We start from the raw sequence: 24,851 nt of genomic DNA on the forward strand, positions 1-24,851 counted from the left end.
GATGCAGACAGCAAATACAAAAAGAAAGGGAGAGAGGAGAGGAAGTGAGCTTGACGAAGGTGAACCACAGACACTGTTAAGAAGTAATGACGAAAATGTAAAGGTGCACAGACTGAAATGAGTCGGAAATGAAGAGCTTATGTTGGGGGGGTTGGGGGTTGTAATAAAACATAACATCTATGCCATAACTGTATCGTAGCAGAGTCGGCGCCTGAAACTGTGGGAACGCCCCGTTTTGAAAAGGTTCAATGCATTGGACCTGCAACATTTGCAGAACCAAGACCACCCACCGACTTACATTCACCTCAACTTCAGTCACATCCCCTACTTTCAAGGGGAAAGAGGCAGCAGTAGGAAGGGAGCAGACAGAGTAGAAAGAGGAAGCAGCATGTAGATACAGTGAGTAGCTCCGAACAGCACTTCTCTATTTTGTTTAAACAAATAATGATGCGCTTAGAGGGACATACACCATTTGGATTGTCTGCCTCTGGAAGAAGACACGAGGGTTTCTTAGTATTCCCATCATGAGGCCTAACCACTGCTGGAACGTCCTGCATGTGCCCATGTTGGCAGCACTGGTTCTCACCTTAAACGCTGACAGTAAGTTATTTTTTGCGTATTTTGCTATCTCAGTATTTGTGTGGTGCTACCTGCAGATCTTTGATGTGTTAAATCAGGCCTTCGGACTAAAAAGTCAGCTCATTTTATGTTGTCGGGAGAGCTGCAAAGCCACTATCCAATTTCTGTGGTTAAGGGTTGGAGGGATGATTTCTGTAAGGGTCCTGAAGTTTAAAGTGCTGTGTACAAGTCCACACTGGATTCGGATTTTTAAAAGGACAGAATCCGCGTACATTTACATCCCAAAAACCACCATCGGCTCACCAACAGCTATCGAAGTAGGTTGATTGTGAGTGGACCATGATTCTGCCTTAAGCATATAACATAAGCGTTTCAGCTGAAAAAAGTGCTTCTTGCGGAGGGTGTTTTTCATGAGTGTGGGAGCTTGATGGAAACCATAAGAGATTTAGTTTCTCACATTATGAAGCAGAAAATATATCTCTGAAAGCAAGGCAGAGAAAAACATTTTTTTCCTAGAACTTACTCATTAGCTTCATGAATCATCTACCCAATCCATGTGATTTTGAAGTGTTGATTTAGACAACAGAGGTTGAAATTCATCCTTTTGCAATAAGAAGTACTACTGTGATTTCTTCTTTTAATAAGCAGTGCTGACTATGAGTGAATGACTTTATTCACAGCCACACTTTCATTCATGTATGTCCACATTTGATCATAATGAATTTTACAGCTAGACTGAATGATTAAGTGCTCCTATACGGGCGGAGAACATTCTCCCACTTATAACAAAAATAACCTATTTAAAAAGCCATTGGTTTAAACATAAGTGCATCATCTCAAATCTGAGAACAGAGCTGTGTCTTTTCAGTCATGTAAAGGTGACACTTTGCACTTACGTGTTTTTTACAGGACAGTGGCAAGCCCCATTGTTTTGGATATATACGGTAGATGTTTAAATTTCCACCTCTTCAGATCATGTGACATGTCCGAAAGCTCCAGAACAGCTACTAAATGGACCTTGTAGGGGGACTGTTTTGTCAACTGCTGTTTCCAAGGTCAATAATGAAGTCATGCACAAGCTTTATGGTTAAACTGAGATATGTGGCTTTAAAGTTCCCCCATGAGACATTCTGCTTTAGGTGGGGTTCACTCTGACTTCCTTCAACAGTCGCTGGATTTGTGAATTGTATTCAAACTCATCACAAAAATGAATATGCTTTCATTTTTTACTGTAGTTACTCATGCATCATGTTTACTTGTCTTTTTCCCTTGTATTATTGCATATGATGGTACTTCTTTCCGGTGTGACTTTCACAGTCTTACCAAGACAGTATTGTTAATGGATATCAAATATGTGTATAGTGGCCTCTAACTAATATAACAACTCCCATCGACCAATCTTTGTAGAAGACACTTTGTCATAAGATATAATGTTGTTGGTATAAAGAAGGCTTTATTGGACTCAAATTCAACTGTTTCATAGTATCATGCAAAGATAGATTCATTTTATCATTTGTAATCTGCATGTATTGTCATTTTCCTTTTGCAGGCAAAGACTCGGACTGTTTCGTAGAAATTAGAGTACGCCGCAAAACGGTTTATGAAGCTTTGGCTGGAGCAGACCTTAGGATTAACTGCACAGTCGCTTTCTGCAACAATTCATCACCAGCAGTGTCCTGGTATAAAGTTGAGGAAATTTCTGTCCCTGTCAATGTCAACGGTCTCAGTCACGTTAAAACGGAGTGGAAAGAGTTAAGCCGTTCAGAAGGGATATCGTATTTGATTTTCCAGGAAATACGCAGCAGCGACTCAGGTCTGTATCAGTGTTGGAGTGGAAACGGTGTGAGTCATAGCATCAATGTCTCTGTCCATGGTGAGTGCGACTTTTTCAGTAATTTATACATGTACTGTATATCGGACTTGACTCTCAAAGGAAGCCTGTGTTTATAGTTGAAGCTGATCTTACCACCGTGGCATGGACGGATGACACATGTAAGAAAAGTTTATTTATAGCGTTTTGCAGTGATACTGCTATTCCACCTCCTTTCCATGCCTTAACATTCGTCTGAATCCTAAAACATTTTTTATTCTTTCAAACACTGTAGCCTCTATAACTTAGGTTTAAATACAGTACATAAACGCACATTCATGTTGAGTCAAACTTCTTTTCTTTTCTTGCAGATGCCACAACTTCTAATCCTGAAACCCCACAAAATCTATGGATATACGTGTACTCTGCTGCCGGGATTGTGGCGTTCGTCATCATGGTGATAGTAACATCTGTCATGTCAGTGCGAGGGTGTAAAAGTGAGATGCTCAAATTTCTTTATTAATTTAATCCTGTATTCCAAGATAAAATGACAAGTATTTGAATAATTATGCCATGTAGTGCATATTAATGAGACTGAAAACAATAACTAATTTAACCAAAATGTCCATCATGCAGGGAAATCAAAGAGAGAGACAGACACTGAAAATCAGGTAAGATAAGAATGTAGTTCAAACTTATATCCTCTTTATCCCATTTTATTCCTTCAAACAGTTTAATGCAATATACTTTGTTGGTGTGTACAGTACATGGCAATCCCCATGTTTGAGCAACCCTTCCCACACGCCAGCCTCCAGCCCTCGCCAAGAGAGAGCCCCTCTGCCCCGCCACCTCGGAGATCTACCCGGAGAAAGGCACCGGCCCCACGTCCCAATGAGTCGACGTTGCCGAGAGATAGTGAGCATGTTTACGACAGGACTAAAAAGGACAGGGACAGACAGAGGAATGGGATGGAGGAGGAAGGGAGTTCCGTTGTGTATGCTGCACTCAACCATCAGATGCCGCCGGGGGCTGCTGTTCGGCCGCCGAGGCCACGGGAGGAGTTTTCAGAGTACGCGGCTATTTGTGTCTCTTAAAGACCCAACACCCACTTGACTGAATCACTTCAAAGCGGAGGAAATCTCACATTATGCAGAGTAATTCTTTCAAATTTTTTTTTTTTTCTTGAGGCTGATATAACCGCTCACACTAGAGGACCACTGGCGAACATGTCAAACTGGAACTTTCCAGAGGAGCTTAGGATGTAAACGGCTCTGGGAGGAAGGCAATTTAAAGAGGATACAATGACCCTCTCACAGCAACGACTGCTGATACAGAAAACACCTCCTGGACTGGGTCTTTTTTTTTTTTTCCTCCTGCATTTTTGTAAAAACTGCTCTTTTATCACAAAATTAGCATGCTACAGCACAGACCGGTCCACCCAGTCTACTTGAGAGACTGAACGTGACATACTCTGCATTGAGGAAAGCCCAGTCTGTGCACAGCTATACAATCCAGAGAAAGAGGCGTGATAAGTGAAAACGCCCGTGTAGGTGTAACATGGGTGTGTAGGGCTTTTAACATTCATAACTATGCAGTTAGCAAGAATGTGATAAATAATATCCTTCCTACAAAGAAGCTGACTAGCCAGAATATGTTTTGTTGAATTGCTAACATGCTATTGTCAGTTTTCCCTATTCAGTGACCTTTCATGCTAATAATTTTGGACAAGGTAAATAGTTTACAACACTTGTTAGCATGTACTTAGCAACAGCTTGAAGACAAAAGACGACGAGGTACTTAAATAGCTAGTAAGATTGCCTGATTAACACCGTAAAACTGTAGTAACCTTCTTTGTTTTGCTTGCTTTACCTGGAAGGGTTGGTGCGAGATTTTTGGTCATTTCAGGTTGTGAGCTGCCAAATTGCAGGCGCGTCATCGACCCTCACTTCGATATGTAAATCGAGAGCATTTAGAGGTTAAAGGATGAGGTTAGTGATATTCGACATATTTCTTAATGTCAATAAATCCCATGACAAGACTGAAACCAACAACAAATTGACCCCACTAACAAGTATTGTCTTTGAAGCCAAAGCCTGATATATTTTATTCCTCTGTGCCATAGAGCTCCATTGTCCAAAAAGTATTAAAAACACATAAATTGGCCAGTGACATGTTCCTTTATTACGATGAACAGGGCCAATTTAATTTAAAGTCAATTTCAACTGCTGACTAGAGCAAAAAATGAGTATTAATCCGCTACTGAAAATAGCCCCCAACCATCTCGTTCTTTACACCTGTTTGAGTAACATTTGCTAAAACCTACAATACCCACTTTCCACCAGGAGATTACATTTTATAAAAATGAAAGCAAACTTTGTAACCTTGTGCCCCATTTTTAAAGAGTTGAATCTAGGTCTTTTCTGTGATAGGAGCCAGTTGGCTTGGGGCTGAACGTCACAAACAGGGTGAAAAGTCAGCAAGTGTTGAAAGATGGACTACTTTCTGTTGGATTTTGTTTTTTTGTTTTTTTATTGGATTTGTTGACAATGAACATATAATAATATGTATAATACATATAATATTGATAGTAATATTTTTTAAAAAAAAACAGAGTTACACCAGCCTTATCCTCTAAGATACAAGAGAAAAAGGAATAAATCAGGCTACAAATCCTTCAGAATCTGTAGATTGACCGCATGGGAAAGGCCAAAAGCTGCACTATGTCTTACCAAACTGGATGTATTTAACCAGAAATGTTCTAACCTTTTCTACAACTAGTGTGGTTTTCTTTGTGATCTTGGTTTGAATGATTTGTGTCATGTACTCACTGTACATCAAAACTGTGACTTGTGCTGTTGCACATCCCTGAATTGAATTTACTCTTCTGAGTATCATCGCATCTGAAAACAGTAATGGTTTCATTAGCTTACAACCTGTAACATATCAACCATTCATACATTTTCTGACTATTTGAATGACTAATGAGCTTTTATAATTTTGTGTTCCACAAACCTTTAGGATTACCAATTGTGATTCTTTAACTGGGAAACTGAGAATGTAATAATTACCTGATCGTTTTGTGCAATCAAATAACATAATGTGTATCCATAATTGGTCGATATGAATTCAGATTATATGATGCCATCACTGCTGACACACTTATGTACCTTGTTTGTTTTTTGTAAAACAATTTATGCTAAGGAAGAAGGGATGTTTACTTGTTACCAAAGGTTGAAAAAAAGATGTGTGCTGCAAATGTCCTGAGCGTATTAGCCTTCCTAGCGTTAACTGTAATAGACATGCACCAAGGACCACCGAAAAAACAGGAAGTAAAGTCAACCACCAGTCATTTACTGTCATATGTCGAGCAAATCTGTATAAGGAGTTTAAAGGGGGTGGGTAGCTGGTTCTTTCAGTGTTTCTACCATGAGACCTAATTACTACCTGACAATCCTTTATGTCTCTGTCTTTGTGGTACCTGTCTTCATTTTTGAAGCTTATAGTAAGTTATTGTTTACTATTTCTAGATCGCTCACTCAGTCCGAGCAGCTCTTTGTTACGGCCTTTGTTTCTCTGACGCAAAGTAATGTGTTCACAAATATGAAACTGAATTTTTTAAATTATGTTCAAGGCTATGAAGACTGAAAAAGTTACAATATTGCAATATTAAACTTGACAAAGAAATAAAACCCGTGATAAGAGTCAACTAAATTCCTATTAAGGAAAACATTAAATTAATATACCATTTATATAATAATGTTATTACTGTACAGCCTTACTCTGTGAAAAAAAACTAAAAAAGACCCAAAGACGGTTTAACACAAATGGCTGTTAAACTGATAAAATGTGAATTTGTAAAAAGGGTCTGTGATGCTGTAATACACATTTTAGTTCATTGTTTGCACCTCTGGAGGATCTTTATAGAGTACGTGTCGGCTGGGATGAAATGGAGCATTTCTGATATTTCCCCATATACTTTCCCCCCTTCCTTTTACTGATAAAAAAATTTTAACAATACATTGAAGAAGAATGAAATTAGTTTTGACACACAAAAAAAAGGATGACTAAATGTAATTTCGTTTGGATTATAAGGCAAACCCTGATCCCAGCCTAAACGCTACCATTCAGTGATACAAACCTTGACATACTATATTTAATTAGAAGAATTCATTACAGGCAGCTCACAACCTGAGAGGCTCAGCCCAGGGTAGAAAATTGCCTTATCCACAAAGATGTCAAAGATGATTTCCAATCCTGCAAAAGCTGATCTGAATTTTCAGTTTGATAGCCTAAGATCCAACTTTTTCTGTGATCTAATTCATTTCAGTATCATTGCTACAAGTTGATTTTTTTTTTTTTTTTTTTTTAAACTTTCATATTCTGTAATCATCAGCTGGTATCAAATTTGCGATCTAGGATGAGGACGAATATACCAGCAATTTTAATATTAGGTTTTGTCATTTTCCTTTTGCAGGCAAAGACTCGGACTGTTTCGTAGAAATTAGAGTACGCCGCAAAACGGTTTATGAAGCTTTGGCTGGAGCAGACCTTAGGATTAACTGCACAGTCGCTTTCTGCAACAATTCATCACCAGCAGTGTCCTGGTATAAAGTTGAGGAAATTTCTCTCCCTGATCTGTATCAGCGTGGAAGCGGAAACGGTGTGAGTCACACCATGAATGTCTCTGTTCATGGTGAGTGTGACTTTCTGGACAATAGGACTCTATCCATACTAGGATACAGGAAACTATTTATAACTGCTACTGAATGAAGGATGAATTACCATTTTTCTGGCTAATAAGCACTCGGCAATATCGAGCCCACCACAGTTATGTGGATGACTTTGGAACCAGGTAAGAACTTAATTCAGTCTCTGACAGTGGTGTTGCTGTCCCACCTGCATTGTATGGCCGATGCAGCACACGTGTCACATGAATCCTAAAACACTTTTCTGCATGAATTAAGTTTACATACATCACTGCTTCTCTGATACCGAGTCAAATGTCCTCTTCTCTCTTGAAGGGGACCAAACGGCTCAGGACACTTTCTGGCAATATGTGTACCGTGTCGTTGGAGTCATGGGGTTCGTCGTCATAGTGATAGCTACATGTGTTACACCAAAGCGAAGGTGTAAAGGTGAGACACTCTGGATTTCTTTCCCTACGGTAACTGTTTGATTCCTCAGGGTCAGTCAGCACCGCACTCTGCAGGCCTCCAGTTGAAAGGATCAGGTCCCACCTGACAAATAAAATATTGAAAAACAGGTTAAAAATGCAAAAAAAAAAAAAAAAAACCACAACAAGAATAAATATGTAAATGAATAATATGTAATATGTAAATCTCACCTGGACTTTGTGCTTTTGGATTCCTATAAATCAGGCTGTAATAATACAGAAGTGAAATTTCTTACATGAGAAACTGCTATTGTTTAATCTAACAAGACTGTGCGTCAGTGCGTGTCCTCTATGTAACACATTTACAGGTAAATACTTTTGTTTCCTGTAAAGGGATCAATCTTTGTGCACACATCCTGTACAAGTACCTCTTTTAAATGTGATTGCTTGTCTATATTGGTGTGTGTGTGTGTGTTTGCATATCTGTTCTTTCTGCTCTCTGGTGATGATGACCAAAGTAGCTTTTCTTCTTTGGGTACAGTGTCTGATGTGCGTTCGCGAGCAGATAGACTGACGATCGACGAACAGGAAGCAGAATTAAACCACGCGTCACATAACCATATGTGAAAACAAAGGGATGTAGGTTGTTTTACTGTGGGAGATATAAATCAGATACATACCAAACTACTCATTATCAGTCTCAAGTTCAGATTTCACCCGGCTGCCGAGGGAAAGATGTGTCACTCAAAAAACCCCATCGTATTTTCAAATGTCATTTTTTTGGAGTATGAACGCCGACGCTGTACTGAGCTAAAAGCTAGCACGTCTTTGTTTAGCCTGTTAGGATACCAACGAGAACTACCACTGAAGGTGATGGGAATGCCGTTAGTTCTGCAGGTGTTTGGTCAAAAACAAAAGTATCGGACGAACTAAAATTTTGACCTGAAGAGAAGTTACGGGATAACTTTTCCTGTAACGCTATCCATACAATAATATCCACCTCATGGTGGCGCTAGTGGAAAATTCGAGGGATCTCCGAAAGTCATTAGGATTCATTATCTGAGAACCATGGATGTCTGTACAAAATTTTTTACCAACAGCAACGACACTGCCTACCCATGCTTTTAGCATGGCTAGAAAAACTGTACCTTATTTTCAAATGTAAACCTTTGGTCGGAGTTGAGGGAAAAAAAAGCTAAATAAGCTAAAGTCACATTTAATGTTTACAGTGGAATATGATGGGTATCAGTGGATAAATAACAACCAGCAACAACAACAAGAAGTTGAATTTCTAATATTGGCAGATGTGCAGACATACACATTGGATTGTGCGTTGACTTTTGTACACATCGTATGGCAATTACGGTGCACTTAATTCAGTAACATGCATCCATTCACACACTGAGCTCGATTAGTTCACTGTGTAAACCACCTCACCCTTTCCTGCTTTTGCAGGTTGATGAGGTAATAAATTACTGTAAATCCCAACACGACGTCTGCCTCATTTCAATATGAGTCACCTTTAACCTGCAGGTATTGAAGCACATGTTTGGAGCTGACATACGGAGGGGAAATCTTTCTCACTGTTCTCTTTTAGCTCATCGGTAAGGAATTGACACCTTTCAGTTCGGACAGAAACCATCAATCTCAATAAAAAACAGAAGCAAAAATTTCCACTGGATCCTGAAATTTGACTCTAAAGGTCACAAAATATAAAATGTCTGCAACACATACCACCTCAAAAGACTGAGCTTTGGACACATTTTCATTCACAAATGCATATATTTGTGGCAAGATCGCAGCAACCACATTGATCTCTCTGATAACTTTTGTTGTAGATTGTGTCAAAGATAGTTTTCAGCTGTAAACAAGCTACAACAGGTGACAGATTGCAAAAACACAATTGAGAACTGATCTGATTGGAGAGTGGGGGAGCGATAGGAGGAGACTGTATGAAGCACGTGAAGAAGCGTAGCCTGAGGGATGTGCTACCTCTGTGGTTTTAAAAGTGCTAAAGGCTGACGTACATCGCTGCACTGCCTGCACACTATCTGGTGCGGGCACTCTCTCTCTCTCTCTTTCTCACACACACACACACACACACACACACACACACACACACACACACACACACACACACACACACATTTGATAAACACCCCACCCAACATGCTGCATTGCCCACCAAACACCATTGTACGCATGTAAGTAGAGACACATGGCCCCTTTAGGGGTCATAAACAAGGAATTTCAAAATTCAGTATCCTGAACTTTAAAGGCAACTGGCCAATTGATATTTTATCTTGGTAACACAGTTGTTGACAGATCGACAAAACCCTTGAAATAAATGAAAACAAAGGTGTGGAAATACTGAAATTATTATTTCCTATGAGTGTGACTCCAAAAGTCTTTAAAAGCCAAAAAGGGAAGAAAAACAAAAACGCACTAGTGATTTCATTGTTAGTTCACTCAGTGTCAGCAGTTTCAGCCAGATAAGCCTCTATATTAATAATAATAATAGTCAAATTATCTTCTTTAATGACATCAATGTCCCTGATAACAATCAAAAAATTCTGTCACTCAGATGCCAGTCAGCGCCTCTAAGTAGCAAAGGAAATGCCTACTCTTTCCTGTCTTTGTGAGGCTTGTGGAAACTGAAAAAAAAATAAATCATTATTTATTGTACATGACAGGTATTTGGATAGAACAATGGTCCAAGTCAGAATGAAAGGTCCATTTCCCAAACAGGATGAACCCAGTTTGGAATAAAGGTCTCGAAATGGGTCAATTTCTCAGTTACCATTGTCAGCCTAACACTTTAAAAGCAATTTCATCCTGTAGTCTTATGATAGATAACTTTCTCTGTAAAAAAAAAAAAAAAAACCTGAAATGACACGTGTCAAACTGGATGTAAATTAATTTGAGGCTATTTTAAGCTTTAGATATTTACAATGGTTAGTCAGAGATCATTTAAAAAAAAAAAAAGGCATGAAGATCCAATTTTGCCACTCGCAGTGTCTAAAAAAAAAAAAAAAGAAAAGTCACTGGAGTGGGCTGTGGAGGAAATGATTTTCCTATTGTGTAACTTTCTGTTGAGGTTACCCTACCACCCACAGTCTCCATACATCATAACCCAACATAACCCAGAGTTCAGTTACAAATTTTAAGTTTTTTTTGTTTGTTTGTTTTTTTTTTTACAAAAAAACATCTCATATTCTTCCTCATAATCCCAAAAATACAGAGGACAGAAATAAGCAGTGAAACAAAAGCAGATAAAGTCTCAGGTTTTATTTGTTCCAACTAGTGTAATCCACTCAGCACCAGCACAGGAAACAGTTAATCAACTCTTACAGATACTAAAAAGAGCATACTGCTCAAAAACAAAACACTGTTGACACCGAAGACAGAGATATCAAATGGAAAAGAAAATGGAAGTGTGGAAAAATTGAATGTTTTACAGCAGATTTAGTATTTTTGTAACGCCAAGGCTTTAATCGAGATTTAAACCTTATAATCCTCTTAATATACAGATCACTGACTTCAACGTGAAAGTAGATGTTAACTTTAAATGTAGGCATCCATCAGCTGTGGAAAAATATATATTTAATTGTTGTTAGAATACATGATGCATTTTTTTTCCTTTTTGATAAATGAGATTTTCTACAAAATTAACTAAATATATTGTACACAGCCCATGTAGACCTGTATTAATATTTTCTGCTAATAAAAGGGCTAAAGTCTAACACTGGAGCTCCCTATGGTTCGACTCTAAAAGTCATGAAATATTGTACATCAGTGCAAGCGAATGCACACATACACGTTGACACACGCTGAAAAACATACTCACACAGACATTCAGAAAGAGACACGCACGCCTCCTGCTGCTGTCTCACATGCCTGCAAACAGTGATTCACAACTGCAGGGTTTGTACGCACAGGAATGATTTGGGGGCGGTGTAAACCACTACAAGGTTGCACACCGACCACCCTTCTGTCCCGCGCAGCGCAGCAGCTAGAGATAACAAACATGTCGTTCTTTCTCCACTCAAGCCATATATTTTCAGTCTGAGTCATACAGAGCTGCTTCACTAAGAGTCAATCTCCTTTTCATTTCCCGTAACTCGCAAGTTTGGATCAAAAGTGACACGGTGTCTTCTCAATTATCCTGTTTTTCCCTTTTTCACAACCACAAGCAGGGGGCGTTCAGGTAACGTAACAACCTGCGGCGTCCACAGCAACCAGGCTGCAGTGGCCAAGAGCAGCTGTTGTGTCTATAAATTTTCAGCCACCGCAAAAGGACCCCGAAAATCTATTTTCTCAATCAGCTGTGAGTGAAGGGGTCCTACGTGAAGACAAAATTTTCTGCCAAAGTTGGAATAGTTTTGGTTATTTGATTTGAGAGATGCTGCGTTGGTGTTTTTGTCAGGTGGAAAAGGGCAACTGTTTTTTTTTTTTTTTTTTTTAAATGGGAACTAATCAATCCCCAATAGATAAAGGAATTATTGATTTATTTAAGCTTGTAGGGACTTTTCAACCACTACTCTTAAATTTTGGGACATCACTTTAGCAGACGTATTTAAATAGCCCAAGTTGTGCTGAAAAAATGATATGAATTACTTGAGTGCACCTTATGCTACTGAATTTTTAACAACTTTGAGAGAGCAGTCATAGGAAAAAATGTCAAAACACTTCAAACTAAGTCAGCAAACTCTACTCAAGCTATATATGCAACCAAAATTAAAAAAAAATAAAAATGTATAATTTATCATGATGTTCAACACACACACACACACACACACACACACACACACACACACACACACACAAGCAGTCTTTTTATGGATAGAGTATTGTTTGACCCCAACAGCTGGGCCTTCATTTATGGCACGAGATATACTGATTCAAGTCCAAAGCCCTTGATTCTTATCGTGAGGATTTCCCCAGTAACCAAAAGCAACTTTTCTACTGTAAGTGTAATATCTAGCATCAAATAATGTGGTTTTAGTTCGGTTTACTTTGTAGTCAATTTGTGTCTGCACTAGCAGGATCTTCCCGGCTCACGGAAGCAGAACCAGCAGTGTTGGCTCAGCTCTGTTCCCTCCCCCTGCACACTGAGCTGGAGGGCACGGTGCTGCGCAGCTAGGTCAGGCTCAGAGCTCCCGCTGGACCGTCATCAAAGCAGCAGTGACGCCGGAATCCAAATCAGTCTGCACAGAAGGAGGGAGACACACAGATAGTTGGTCAGCCTGCCGCTCCCCCCCCCCCCCCCCAAGACCACAAGAAACTTTTATCAAATGTTTCATTTTTTTCCCTCCGTTTTGCATTTGCCCAGGAAAAGGTCAAACCCTCCCTGCTTGATCTGTACATCCTGTCCAGCTTTGGCGCCGTTTTCCTGACAGAAGAGTGCTTTGAGATTGACAGGATGACATCTGGTTTTTGGCAAATGGCTCACTGGTCATTACACTGAATCATGTACGTTCATATTGGCAATCAGTTCCTCTGCTGATCCACTTTGACATGAAACAATTATGTGTCTTTTATTATATTTCCTTAACGTTTTCAGCCCAGATGAGTCATGACTCTCACTGCACAAGTGACAGACCATTGTGTCCTCCATTGCCCCAATTTGTGAAAATGTTGCGGTTGATTTTTGTCAGAAGTTGTGTCACTAAATAGATAAAAGTTTTGGATAACATTACCTTACAAAATCTTTTGATTTGTCACCACATAGATTACAGCTGCTACAACTAAAATGATGCTAACTGCTCACTTCTACTCCTCATATAATGTGAAAATGTCTAAAACGGCTACAAATCTCAGCGACTTTGTCTCTACAAGAATGCCCAGTGACGAGCGAGAGTTTCTCGAGACAAAAATCTCTCCAACGTCACGTGCAGGAGTCGTATTTCCCTGATGTAAATCCCACACAGGAACGTGAAAATAAACATAGCCCGCACATACATGTCTGGGTACACGCACGCACGCACGCACACTTACACACACAGAGTCGACCAGGAAGCCCACTCTAGCAAAAAAGACCACACGCCCAAAATAATGAAACCCTGCACGAATTCCACAGCCATAATTCATGGCCTTCCACGCCTCAATGTACATGTCGCAGCAATGTGAGTTATTTCGAGGTGATTCAAAAAGTGCATAGCGTCGAAGCTGAGATGACGCATCTAGCCTACAAGCCAATTAGAGCAAGAGCGACAAGTTAACTCAGTTGTGCGTGACAGAGAAAATCAATAAACACTGCAGAAAAAAGAGATATTAAGATATTAAGACAACAATCATCATTTGTTTTCCTGGCTCTAATCTCTGCGGAGCAATCAGTGTCCTGCCCTCCCGATTCAACGGCCAACCGTGTTTGTGTGCCGGACCGGATGTGGAGCCCTTCCACCTTTGAAAGGTTTCACTGAAAACTTTTCATGAAAAAGTATTTCTTATCTGCAGTCTGCTTCCTTTCCTTGTAGCTTCACCAGCACCGTACCTTTGTAGTGCATACATCTCCATCTGGCCACGCCAAACATCAAGGAAACACGGACCCAAATAAACCAGCAGCATTTTACTGGAAGAACCTCTTGCCTTGGCCGTACTTCCCAGCCGCGACTGAGGCGAGCAAGGGCTGAATTACGCCCACTGATTCCAGGGAAACAACAAAAGCCACTTTGTGGCCGGCTCGCAGTCCCGACTTCAGGCACAGACATCACAACTTTTCAGGCCATTCACAGTGGGTTTCTCTGCAGCTCAACGTACCAGACGCACTTTAAGTATCTGTCACCATTGAGTTTTACTTTCAGACAGGTGCTCCACACTAGAGGACTTTCAGGAAGTGCTGATTGATTGATTATGGCTAATTCTTGGCAATAAATACTAAGACAAATCCAAAATACTGAGACAGATCTATTTACAGTTGATAGTATGGGGCCTTGAAATAAGAAACCGTGAAAGTCTGTCCTTCATCTCTCCAGCAATGCTTTAAAGGGTCAGTTCACCTAAATTACAGAAAAAAAAAAAAAAAAAAAAAAAGCATATATTTCCTCTCACCTTTAGTGTTACCTAAGCCACGCAGATAGTTTTGGCTTTATTCTGTGAGATTCGTACAACCACTCCACAACAAACTTACATTAAAGGCCCTAGAAGGGGTGGCAGGAGAATTCGCAGAGGAGGAAATCTCAAAACCCAAAAAAAGGCAAATGAAACCAGAACTATCTTCATAGACAGAATCTGTATGCTTGAGTGAGAAAATAGGTTTTTTTAGTAAGTTGGGTGAACTGATCCTTTCAATGGAATTAACTTTTTTCATCGTGATCATCACTGCCAATTATAGTAATGTTGATCCATATTAATATGCACTGCATCATACATGTCCTGTGTGATCAGGAATGGAAAATGCAATCTGAATTACATCACAGTAAAAGCCTGCGTTCCTGGCACAACTCAGCCAAGCCAAGACTGGGAAATATAGTACGTGTGTGTATGTACAGTCAAGTGTGAGAAGGGGGGCTTATTATCAACTGGTAAGGATGTTAGGCTTGGACTCTGGTTCCTCCTTGTCTTCAGTCCCTCTTCTAGGCCCCTAATGTCTGTGCCCCCCCCCCCCCCCCACAGTCCAAAGGATTAGACAGAGAAAGAGGGTTTTTTCTTCTGGCTACTAACTCAAGACAATCAGCACAACCACTTGTTATTCTGCTCAGGGCCCACAGAGTAAGAATACATGGAAATCATGGGCGAAGACTTTCAAGCAAACAGGAGCCTTGCTTCCTGAGAAAAATCTGTTTTTTCACAGTGAACCCGCTGCAATCTCTGGCCGCAGATACTCGAGCAAGTTCTGGTCCAACGCAACACTATCAATCACATGCAAACATGGTATTTGACATTGTCAACACTGCCCCTGACAGTCTCAGGGGTTAAGGATGTGGGAAAAACACAAACGCTGTTAAATCAACCCCATGATTGAGGCCCTTGTTGTGTGCGACCAATGTGGGCGAAAGCTGGTTTTGGAACTTTGGACATGGTGAGGCGATTAAGAGAGTAGGAGTGAAGGAGATGTGTCAACGGCTCCCGGTTTTTTATAACAGTGGGAAACTCTGAGTTGTTTCCCTCGCCCCTCTTATCGTGCAAGGAAAATAAAGACGAGGAGGGGCTGAAGGAAATGGAAATGCTCAAACGCATTAAATCACTGTTTTAGCTAGTGATTAAATATAAGTCTACTTTGGAAATGCATTGCTTTAAAAGAATTTTAAAACTTTTTAGAAACCTTTTATGGGTTTTTAAAGCACTGCAAAAATAAACCATGTACGAGGTCCATGCAAGTATGAGAAAATTATTAAATATAAACTATATTCTTTGAGATTTCTTTCGGCTCATGTGAAGCAGAAACCCATATTAAAGCTAAGTTCTACGCTGCCAAATTGAAAGCAGCCATGGGACTGTCTTGACCAATCAGCACCCACTTTCGTTTTTCTTTATCTATAGCCGCAAGGTTCATTTGGCTGGCAGAGTGTCGGCCAAAACATCTGTCATTGCTGTCATGAGTGTGTTTTTTCCTCTACTCTCCTAGGTGGGGCTGAAAATTTATGACCAATGGGAAAAGTGCAGCGGTCCAAATGCCACATTACGCGGCTGGCGCCACACTGTTTCCATGGCAGCCAGAGAGAATTACGGGAAAGGTGCAAACAGGTGTCAAAGGAGCGTTGGTGACACATGACCGAGCATTCATCCTGCCACCTCTGTGCGGAAAGTAGCTGCGAGTTGAGGTTTTCAGTGTGTTTTTTAGATAACTGTGAGGATGTCAGACATCCTGTGATTTGATGACAACCTTGTTCATTTGCCACCATGAAGCTTCACATTATTCACTTCGTCTGAGATTTTTTTCATACTACGAACAGTTTTTCTTTATTCCTGCAGAAAATATTTTTAAAACAATTAATATTCTTCTAACAGGGAATTAAGCATGTTTAAATCGTCGTATGAAGCAGGAAATAAGACAGCTTTCTAAATGGCTGTTCATCACAGCGAATTATCAGTTTCACTCTTTCTTCTTATAGTTTCTTTAAACCTCAATTAAAGCTACAGTATGTCGCTTTTTTCGGATGTCTTCAAGTTGAAATATGCTCCAAAACAAGTCTTGATGTGGAGAGGTGGTTTCAAAGCGTTCTCAGGCTCATTGAACAGCCTGGTAGCAGTTCACTGAGCGAGCCCTGCCCTTCTAACCAATCAGAGAAGGCCAAAGTCAGGGTTTAGACCAAGCCTGTCTTAGCTGCAGGAAGACGCCGCGATGGCTGACGGTCTCCCCTAAGTCCTGAGGGAAGTATCTGGCTCTTTTGCTGCTAAATGCTCCACTTTTTCCACCAGCTGGTCTCTAACTGTATCTGTCTGCTGTTTGGTGCTGAGCAGGTAATGGACAATGGGTTTTTAGCGCTTTGTCACCGAAAAAACGACCGCCTGCTGTGGCCGAAAATGACGCTACGAGACTGGCAAGAGTGAACCAGAGCGGTAAAGTTGAAGGCCGTAAAACCAAAACAATGAGCTGAGAGACGCAAAAATGCCGCATAGAGCTGTGGGGAACTGCAGAGTCGGCTGATTGTTCGGTGTGAGCTTGTCCCTTCAAGTGACCTCTTTCATATACGAGCAGTCATGTGAACCGTTGCTATCTTAAAAATATTGAAAATGGCAGCTTTGAATTGAACCTTGACCTGAAAAAACGTGTTATCAGTCAAAACTTTGGCTGATTTGGTCGTTTACCATTGTCCCTCGCTGGCTTGGTGTGTCAGGGCTGATAAAATCCCGGGATGCCTTCTGTTTATGTAACCAGCAGAAATGTGAACACTCCATCATAATCCCACCAATGGCAAGAGGAACTCAAAACTTGGCCGGCACAACAGGACACAGGAAAAACAATGCCCTGAAGATGAGCTCAGTGTGTTTTTTGAGCTCATTCCTGTAGCTCTCGAATCTGGCGGCCTTAAAGGGGAAAATCCACTTTCAGATACTCTCAGAACAGAAGTTACAGTATTTTTGATGGCATACTCTAACTCTCTCTTTTGCAACCAGCCCCTGCACTTCCTAAAACGCCTTTGGAAAACCACTAGATAACAGGCGTGACCTTGTTTTTTTTTTTCTGCTGAACTATTCCAGAGCAGAATAAATCAAATTGCAGTGACTAACAAATGTGGACGGGGACAGCAATATACAGTCTGTTAAGTTATTTGAGAGAAGTAGATGTTCCATGGAAGAGTAGAAGTGGGGCTTTAGGGAAGAGTGAAACTGCACAGTTTAGACTCACCGTCAGTACAGATGAAGCACTTGCAGAGACACACACACAGACAGAGGAGGAGGACTGCTGCCACACCGCACACCGAGAGGAGGATAACCATGGCTGGACCCACTACAGCACACAAACACACACCTACATTTACTCCAAAGCACTGTTCAAGTTTAAAAGTATAACATGCAAAACGTACAACATATGGAATAAAAACATGTTTCAGAGGATGCGGTGAGAGAATAACATTTTTAACTATGCAAAAAATGATCCTTCCCCATCAAAGCAGCCATAATTACGAGTGGCTAAAATAGCTGAGAATACACACATGTAGGAAAACACAAGCCTGAGTTTCCATTGCACCTCAGCACTAAAAGACGGGAAGTATATATGGTTTCATAACACAGAAAAAGCTCAAATATCACAAACACATCACTGTGAAATCCACCTGGCTGACTGCAGATTTTCTATTTTTTATTCAATTTTTTAATTATTTTAGAAAGAGTCTGTTTCTTGTTGCATGCTTTTTTCCAGCCTAAAGTTCCTACAATTGTGCGCACCTACATCTGCCCAATGCTGGAGATTTGAAATTATAAATAACGTTGTCAGACAAAGGCCCTGAACACCGACTGTGACCCCGCAGGTGTGTTTTTTTTTAAATTTATATTCGTCTTCATTACTTTCTCACTACATGGCTCGTTTTTTAATATTGATATATAATTACTGGATTATTCAGTGGGGTACTTCCAGTGGTAGAAGAACTACTCAGATGTTTTACTAAAGCAAAATGATCAGTAAAACAATGTATGTTTTCATGTTTTTTTGTGTGTTAAATTTTTAAATAGGTTTAACCTTTTACTGCATTTTTGTAAACGTACTTTCACCATTTGCCACTTCCACTGCTACGTGTTTCAGTTTGTCTGTCCTGAAGACCGTAAATTGTTTATGCGTTAGAGTGAACTGGACTTCTAACTGCAGAGAGTAACATGTTGCGGATGTGAAACGTCACTGTGTTTATTCGGAAAAAAAACAGAACAGGTTAATTGGTCAATCAGGAAAACCTGACACCATTCACCCTAAAAAACAAACAAACAAACAAACAAACAAAACAAAAAAACAGTATCGACCTCACCATTTGTCTTGAGGGACACCGTCAGGGGTTTCTCCAAACCCTGGTGGTGCACGATGCACTTGACCGACAGGTCACTGAGCAGCCCTGATTGGAAGAAAATCGTGCTTGTCACTATCGTCGTGCCGTCGCCCTGATCATAGGCAGATGAAATGGGCGGTCCAAGTGTTCGGTTTTCCCCGCTGATGTTCCACATGATCTCTGTGGCAGGGCGGGACTGGGTGGTGCAGTTGGCCTCGGTGACCCCTGAAGATGAGGTCACATGGCTCACCTCTGGTTTGGGTAAAACTGGAGAGAGAAAGATAATGTTTAATAGATTTTAATCAGACATTGAAATTGTCTTTTCTCCTCACTTAACTGAACCAAAAATGGAAATGTTACTTTAAGTCCAAGTGCAATGAGCCACAAATTTCTTTTTCTTTTTCATATTTTGTCTGAGCTTGTCAATCACAGACAACAGAAAGATACTTGTTCCTCTGCTTTCATAATGGAGATGGAGAGACAGAGCACATCGCCTGTCAGTCTCTCTGCCCCGAGGACACAATGACACAAGTCGTCCTGGATACAAAACCCAGACAGAGAACAGGGGCAGAGCAGCTTTTACTAACGCTGTGTGTTTGTGCTTGTGTGTCTGGATCTTCGGCTCTGTCAGTTTAGACAATAGCAAAGCTTGTTTAGCAGAGCAAGGACACACACACACCCACCCAGACCCACACCCACACACTGAGAACTTGTGTCTAGGGAAACAGTGAGACACTCTTCCGCTGGGCTTTCACCCAAATTAATCACCCCTTTCCCCTCAGTGACACCCGTCCTTCTGTCATCATTATCACTCCAAAAACAAACACACACACACACACACACACACACACTATCACTCCAAAAAAAACACACACACACACACACACACACACACACACACACACACACACACACAGAGGAAGATCAACAACCACTCACACTCCTGGAACGTTTGCTCACGACGTCTGAAGTTACACAAGTTACACGGGGGAAAGAGAGGATGGGGTTGAGTGTCGGCGAGGCAGCACGAGGCATTGTCACCAAAGCAGTTCAGAACAGTAGTTTAATGACCCCACTACAGCAACCCTCACCTCTGGGCTGCCTGTGGTGGGTTCATACGAATCCCTTTCCTGAGCTATAACTGGAATTGGCTTGCACAGTCACTAGCAAACATTTCCTATCACCCTACAAGATGCTGAAGTATAGTGAACACAACTGAGAAGCCACATCGTGCCATATCATGTATATCTAAAGCGTCGATATTTCCAAGTAGATGCCAGCAACAATGGGCAAGGAGTGACGAAAGGGATGGAAACATCACCTCAACAATGCCCTACCCGAGTCCCATAACTTGTCTAACTTGGTTTGAACGATGTCTGGAAATAGCTAAATAGCTAAGTGGCTATTTACATAAACAGCTTAATCAAACACAATGTTGGACTGTGTCACCTGAGCATGTCTACTGGTATGCCCGTGGCTCAGGCTTGGAAACACCAAATTTGTAAGAGAAACAGTATGTTGCAAGCTGTGGGCGTGGAGTTTACCAAGCAGGGAGGGTCTAATAATAGAGGGTTGCATTATGGAAATTGAAGGATTCAGTGTCTTTGGAGGTTGACCCACACACAGATGCAGCAATTAATGCCATAATACCATAACACTGTTTATCACTGAAAACACACAGCTATTTTCATCATAGAGAACATGGGAGTCAAGTATAAATGCTCAAGAGTGCTAAACCCGCGCTCAAATGTTCCTTCACGTTAAGCTGTCTCCACTGTACCGAACATATATCAAACTGTGACCCCAGAACTACACCAGGCCTTTAATTTTGTGCCCATTTACACCTTCTATATTCCATCCTGGACGCTAATAGAAAGATCTCTATGTTTACCCTTTGATTTCTTTCTGGTAGGAGTGCAGAAAGGAAAAAAATTGATTACAGGTCAACATTAGTGTGGTTGGACAACAGTTGTCCCTGTCACCGGACTCACCATAGACAGAGAGGCAGGCGGTGGCGCTTCTGCTGCCGTCGGGGTATGTGTGGAACTCGCAGGTGTAGCAGGCCTCGTCCTCCGTCCTGACTGACTGGATGGTGAGCTGGGTGTCGTCCAGGGTTCGGCTCAGGCTAACTCGACCCCTGAAGTGCTCCTCTACGTTGTGGTGGCCTTGCCTGCTGTAGGAGGCCACGTTGGTGGTGTCGCCCTGCTCGGCCGTCTTCCTCCACAGCACCTGATGCACCCTCTCAGGGAGGCCGTACCAGCAGGAGAGGGTGATCAGCTTCCCGCTTATGGCCGTCCTGTTGCCCACCAGCCGCACTTGACCTGGGACAAAGAAAGTGCACCTGGCATCAAATGTACGACGCAAGTTTTACAGGACTGCCTTGTGTGCAGGTTCAGTGGCAACAAGAAGGAGCCAGGGAGCAGTAAAAATGTGTGCGCGCACATTTAACGGTAACAACAGGAAGCAAGAGGAAGCTGGGTTGTAAGGCTTTCCCCTTGCTGATCTTGGACCATAGACCTTAATCTAGTACTTCCTGTTTCAAGGCATTCTGGAACAAAAAACAAACACTCTCTTTGAACATTTATGAGCTGCACATAGACAATGTGACTTCTACAAATGCAAACACTTGCAAAAAGCTGTGTCTTTATGGAAAAAAGAACAAAAGTTCAAGTGTCATCAGAGTGTTGCAGCACTATAAATGCTTTCTGAAAATAACCTGTTCTTTAAGATAACAGAATCTACAAACTAAAATGCCAAACCAACCATGAAAATCGATTTATCATCTTGAAACATCTGATCAAGGGACCTTTAATGATCTAAAATATGATGTTAGAAATATATAAAGTTGTGTGGCCAGTATTAGCACAGGATAAACACTCATATTTGTGAGGCAACCGCAACCTCTCTAATGGTGGAAGTAGCTCTTAGGTGAAATTGGAAGTTTCTCAAACTTCGGACTCACCAATGACTCTGACGCACGTCTTGCCTTCTCGCGAGCCCTCTGGGAAAACATCAAAGATGCAGCGGTAGCAGCCCTCGTCGTCAGCCCGCACCCTCGCGATGGTGATGTAGCTGGTGTTGTTGTGGTGGGCAGTGAGCTGCACGCTAGGTTCTTGATGGCTGATGCGGACCGGCACCCTTTGCTCGTACGCCAGGAGGACCTTGTCGTGACTGTTGAGCCAGCGGACTTGCTGGACGGAGTCGCCGGTTGACGTGGTGATGTTGCAGCCAAGCATGAGGGGGCGACCTGCCTCTGCAATCAGGCTGGAAGGAGCCATAACTTCACCTGACGAAAGACACGGGCAGCAAGTCAGCCACACGAGTCAGCATACTTAAGATTTTTGAGGTAAAATGTCTGGATATCACTTTTAAAGAAGACGAGTTTGTATACGTGTTCATGATTAACAGTTACTCCCTGCCTGCCTTTTGGGGCATTGTGCAACTTGCTTGAGCTTTAAAGTCCATTAAATAAACCAAAAAAAGCACCCACTGAATGCAGAACGTACCATGAGTCCTGGAAACAGCCGCTCCTACTATCCATAGCAGCAGACACAGAGGGAGGGTGGGTCCACACATTGCACAAAGAAGCGGGGTTACCAACTCAGTCGCTGAGCCAGTATCACATCCAGGCTGTCGCTGCAAACACAAACACGGTCGGGTAGCTTAAACAGCTTCGGCCGCAACCTAAGCCTCACTGTGAAACCTCGACATTAAGCACTTCTGACTGCTTGTGGCCACATAAAGATTGTTAAACCCGCCAAAGAATGAAGTGTGACTCAAGGGGGAAGTGCCGTGGATGTACCTCTGTCAGCTGTCCAGCACTCTGACTTGTTGAGCTGCTGCTGGTCAGCAGAGTTGTAGCTGCATCTTACTGACACACTGTCTGCTGTAATGGGAAACATGAAGCCAGGGGATTACACTAGCAATGACAGCATCGCCTCAGCAGCATAACATTACACCCTCTGCTTAGTAATGAATAAAAAAAATACAAAAAAATCTGAATAACTGAAAGTTTTTTTTTGGGGGGGGGGGCATTTGTGCATCTGATACTGTGCTTAGTTCACTTTAAAGGCTGTTGCCATAGTAATGCAATGTGTAAGCATCAACAACAACAACAGCAGCTGCTGATTCAGGAAACATCACCTGGGGTCTAATGGGAGTTTTTACATGTTAATCCACAGCATGCGCCCTGCATCGCTGAAGCCATAATCGTCTGGCAGCATAACAAGCTGCCGCTTTCATGTCTAGACAGCGCCACGCCTCGAGGTTTCACAATCGATACCTGAAATCCAACCTCAAGGAAAGTGCAGTGGCCACATCGGGATGGAAGACGGGATGACAAGATATCAGTCACCGAGGTGATCACAGCGTGCCTGAGTTTATAGTAGAGTAGAAGGTGTGTGTGTGTGTGTGTGTGTGTGTGTGTGTGTGTGTAAAATCAGAGTGCAAACACCAGCTCGGCCCAGCGGGTAGTTGGCTGTAAACATCGCCCCGCTCCTTGACAACAGAAAGATGCTACTGCAAATCTACTCGAGAACTGGACTGGGATCAGATGAGGTCTCCATATCCTGACCAAAAACGTGGAAACAGCAGGGTTCAGGCATAAACTGGACTTTGATCAGACTCTACAACTGGAGCTGAGTGGGCTCACCGCGAAAGAGAAACCCACCTAAACCACGAGACAGACCAGGTCCAGACCTCAGAGTTTTATGGGTGTTATTTGTTCTTTTACAGTGTCAACCATCTGGCTTCAAACACGCAGCCTGCTCCTGTTGGACAGCACTTAAATCACATTTCCACTACAGAACCGCAACAGATGTCTGAGAGTAGGCTATTACAACGGCCACAAGAGATCTAATTCAATCCACCAACTGGCAACTTAAATCCTACAACTCATCCCTACATCCAGAGCTCCACAGCTGGCTCAGTCCCAGAAGAAGGATGTTATGTGAGATTTCTTGGGCAGACTTCTTGGAGAGAGAGGGAAAAAAAATAAATAAAAAATGTAACTCCATCTCTTGGAGGTTTACCGCAGGAAAATCATTCACTGATGCCACAATGGGAAAAATTCAACAAAAAACAAACAAACATTACGAAAACACTGAAAAACACTGCTCTCTCTCTCTCTTCAGAAAAGTTCATCCAACATTTGGTGTAGCTTAATTCATTTGAGTATATTCGAATTTAATGTCGATTTTAAGTCAATGAAACAGTGATAAATGCCTGTTTATAGGTCGATGAATTCATTAGAAGGAACAAAACAATTATGACTAAAAGTTAAATGTTGTTTTCAGTTAAACAGTCGTAGTTTGGGCAACATCCTATGTTCGTGCACAGTGGACCGAGAGGACGTTTCACCCTGAAGAGCTGTCGCCTGAAAATGGCTGTAGGAGGGCTGACGTCCCTGGAGTTTCCCTGGTTATCTTTCTTGCACCTAAAATTGAACGTTTCGGGATGAAAAGATGACAAATCAAACTTACCCGCTGACAGATGATGGTCCGCAACTGGCAAAGCCGGCTCCCAGTATTAGAGACGCTCCCTGCGCTACACTGGAGCAGAGCAATCCATGGTCCGCACCTTACACCAGGACCGCGCAAGTGTTGGGCTCCTCATGCCGCGTTTGAATCCCCTCAAACCCGCTTCAGCCCATCCTCAGGCACGAAACCAGAAGACACGGGGACCTCCAGTGGCCGTGTGGCGCGACTGCTGCTGGGCAGTGTTTCGAAAGAACTAAATGATCATTATGTCCCATATGAGGATTTGCGCTTCAGAAGTCAACGAATAGTCAGAGCTCAACCGGCTTAAAGAAAATAAATTAAAAAAAAAAAAAAAAAAAAGTACTAATATATGATGAGGATTCCTAGAAAATCAGGCAAAACAACATTTCCTTAACTGCATATTCATTGCCTCATCACATCGAGCTCATAAA

At 41.8% G+C, this 24,851-nt stretch overlaps 2 protein-coding genes across 7 annotated transcripts; one reads left to right on the top strand and one right to left on the bottom strand.

Moving 5' to 3' along the window:
- Positions 1 to 210: 210 nt before the first annotated feature.
- Positions 211 to 6,185, top strand: LOC120798303 (B- and T-lymphocyte attenuator-like). Of its 2 annotated transcripts, XM_040142511.1 has the most exons (6): positions 211 to 600; positions 2,129 to 2,452; positions 2,530 to 2,571; positions 2,761 to 2,886; positions 3,026 to 3,060; positions 3,154 to 6,185. In XM_040142511.1, exons 1-6 carry the CDS (start codon positions 525 to 527, stop codon positions 3,481 to 3,483), a joined length of 933 nt encoding a protein of 310 aa, XP_039998445.1. In that variant the 5' UTR covers positions 211 to 524; the 3' UTR covers positions 3,484 to 6,185. The 2 variants fall into 2 exon arrangements, with proteins under 2 accessions (XP_039998445.1, XP_039998446.1); XM_040142512.1 differs by lacking the exon at positions 2,530 to 2,571.
- Positions 6,186 to 6,878: 693 nt separating this feature from the next.
- On the bottom strand, positions 6,879 to 24,539 carry LOC120798296 (nectin-2-like). 5 transcript variants are annotated; one of them, XM_040142503.1, is made up of 8 exons: positions 24,403 to 24,536; positions 22,725 to 22,805; positions 22,429 to 22,558; positions 21,885 to 22,208; positions 20,914 to 21,243; positions 18,905 to 19,189; positions 17,794 to 17,895; positions 6,879 to 7,626 (listed from the first exon to the last, which is right to left on the bottom strand). In XM_040142503.1, the coding sequence occupies exons 3-8, from the start codon at positions 22,496 to 22,498 to the stop codon at positions 7,616 to 7,618; spliced, it is 1,122 nt and encodes a 373-aa protein (XP_039998437.1). In that variant the 5' UTR covers positions 22,499 to 22,558; positions 22,725 to 22,805; positions 24,403 to 24,536; the 3' UTR covers positions 6,879 to 7,615. The 5 variants fall into 5 exon arrangements, with proteins under 5 accessions (XP_039998437.1, XP_039998436.1, XP_039998438.1 ...); XM_040142502.1 differs by having other exon boundaries at positions 22,725 to 22,808; XM_040142505.1 differs by lacking the exon at positions 6,879 to 7,626 and adding an exon at positions 12,297 to 12,709 and having other exon boundaries at positions 22,725 to 22,808; positions 24,403 to 24,535.
- Between the last annotated feature and the right edge of the window lie 312 nt (positions 24,540 to 24,851).

The sequence above is a fragment of the Xiphias gladius genome, chromosome 13 (genome assembly GCF_016859285.1).
Source record: "Xiphias gladius isolate SHS-SW01 ecotype Sanya breed wild chromosome 13, ASM1685928v1, whole genome shotgun sequence".
Taxonomy (NCBI): domain Eukaryota; kingdom Metazoa; phylum Chordata; class Actinopteri; order Istiophoriformes; family Xiphiidae; genus Xiphias; species Xiphias gladius.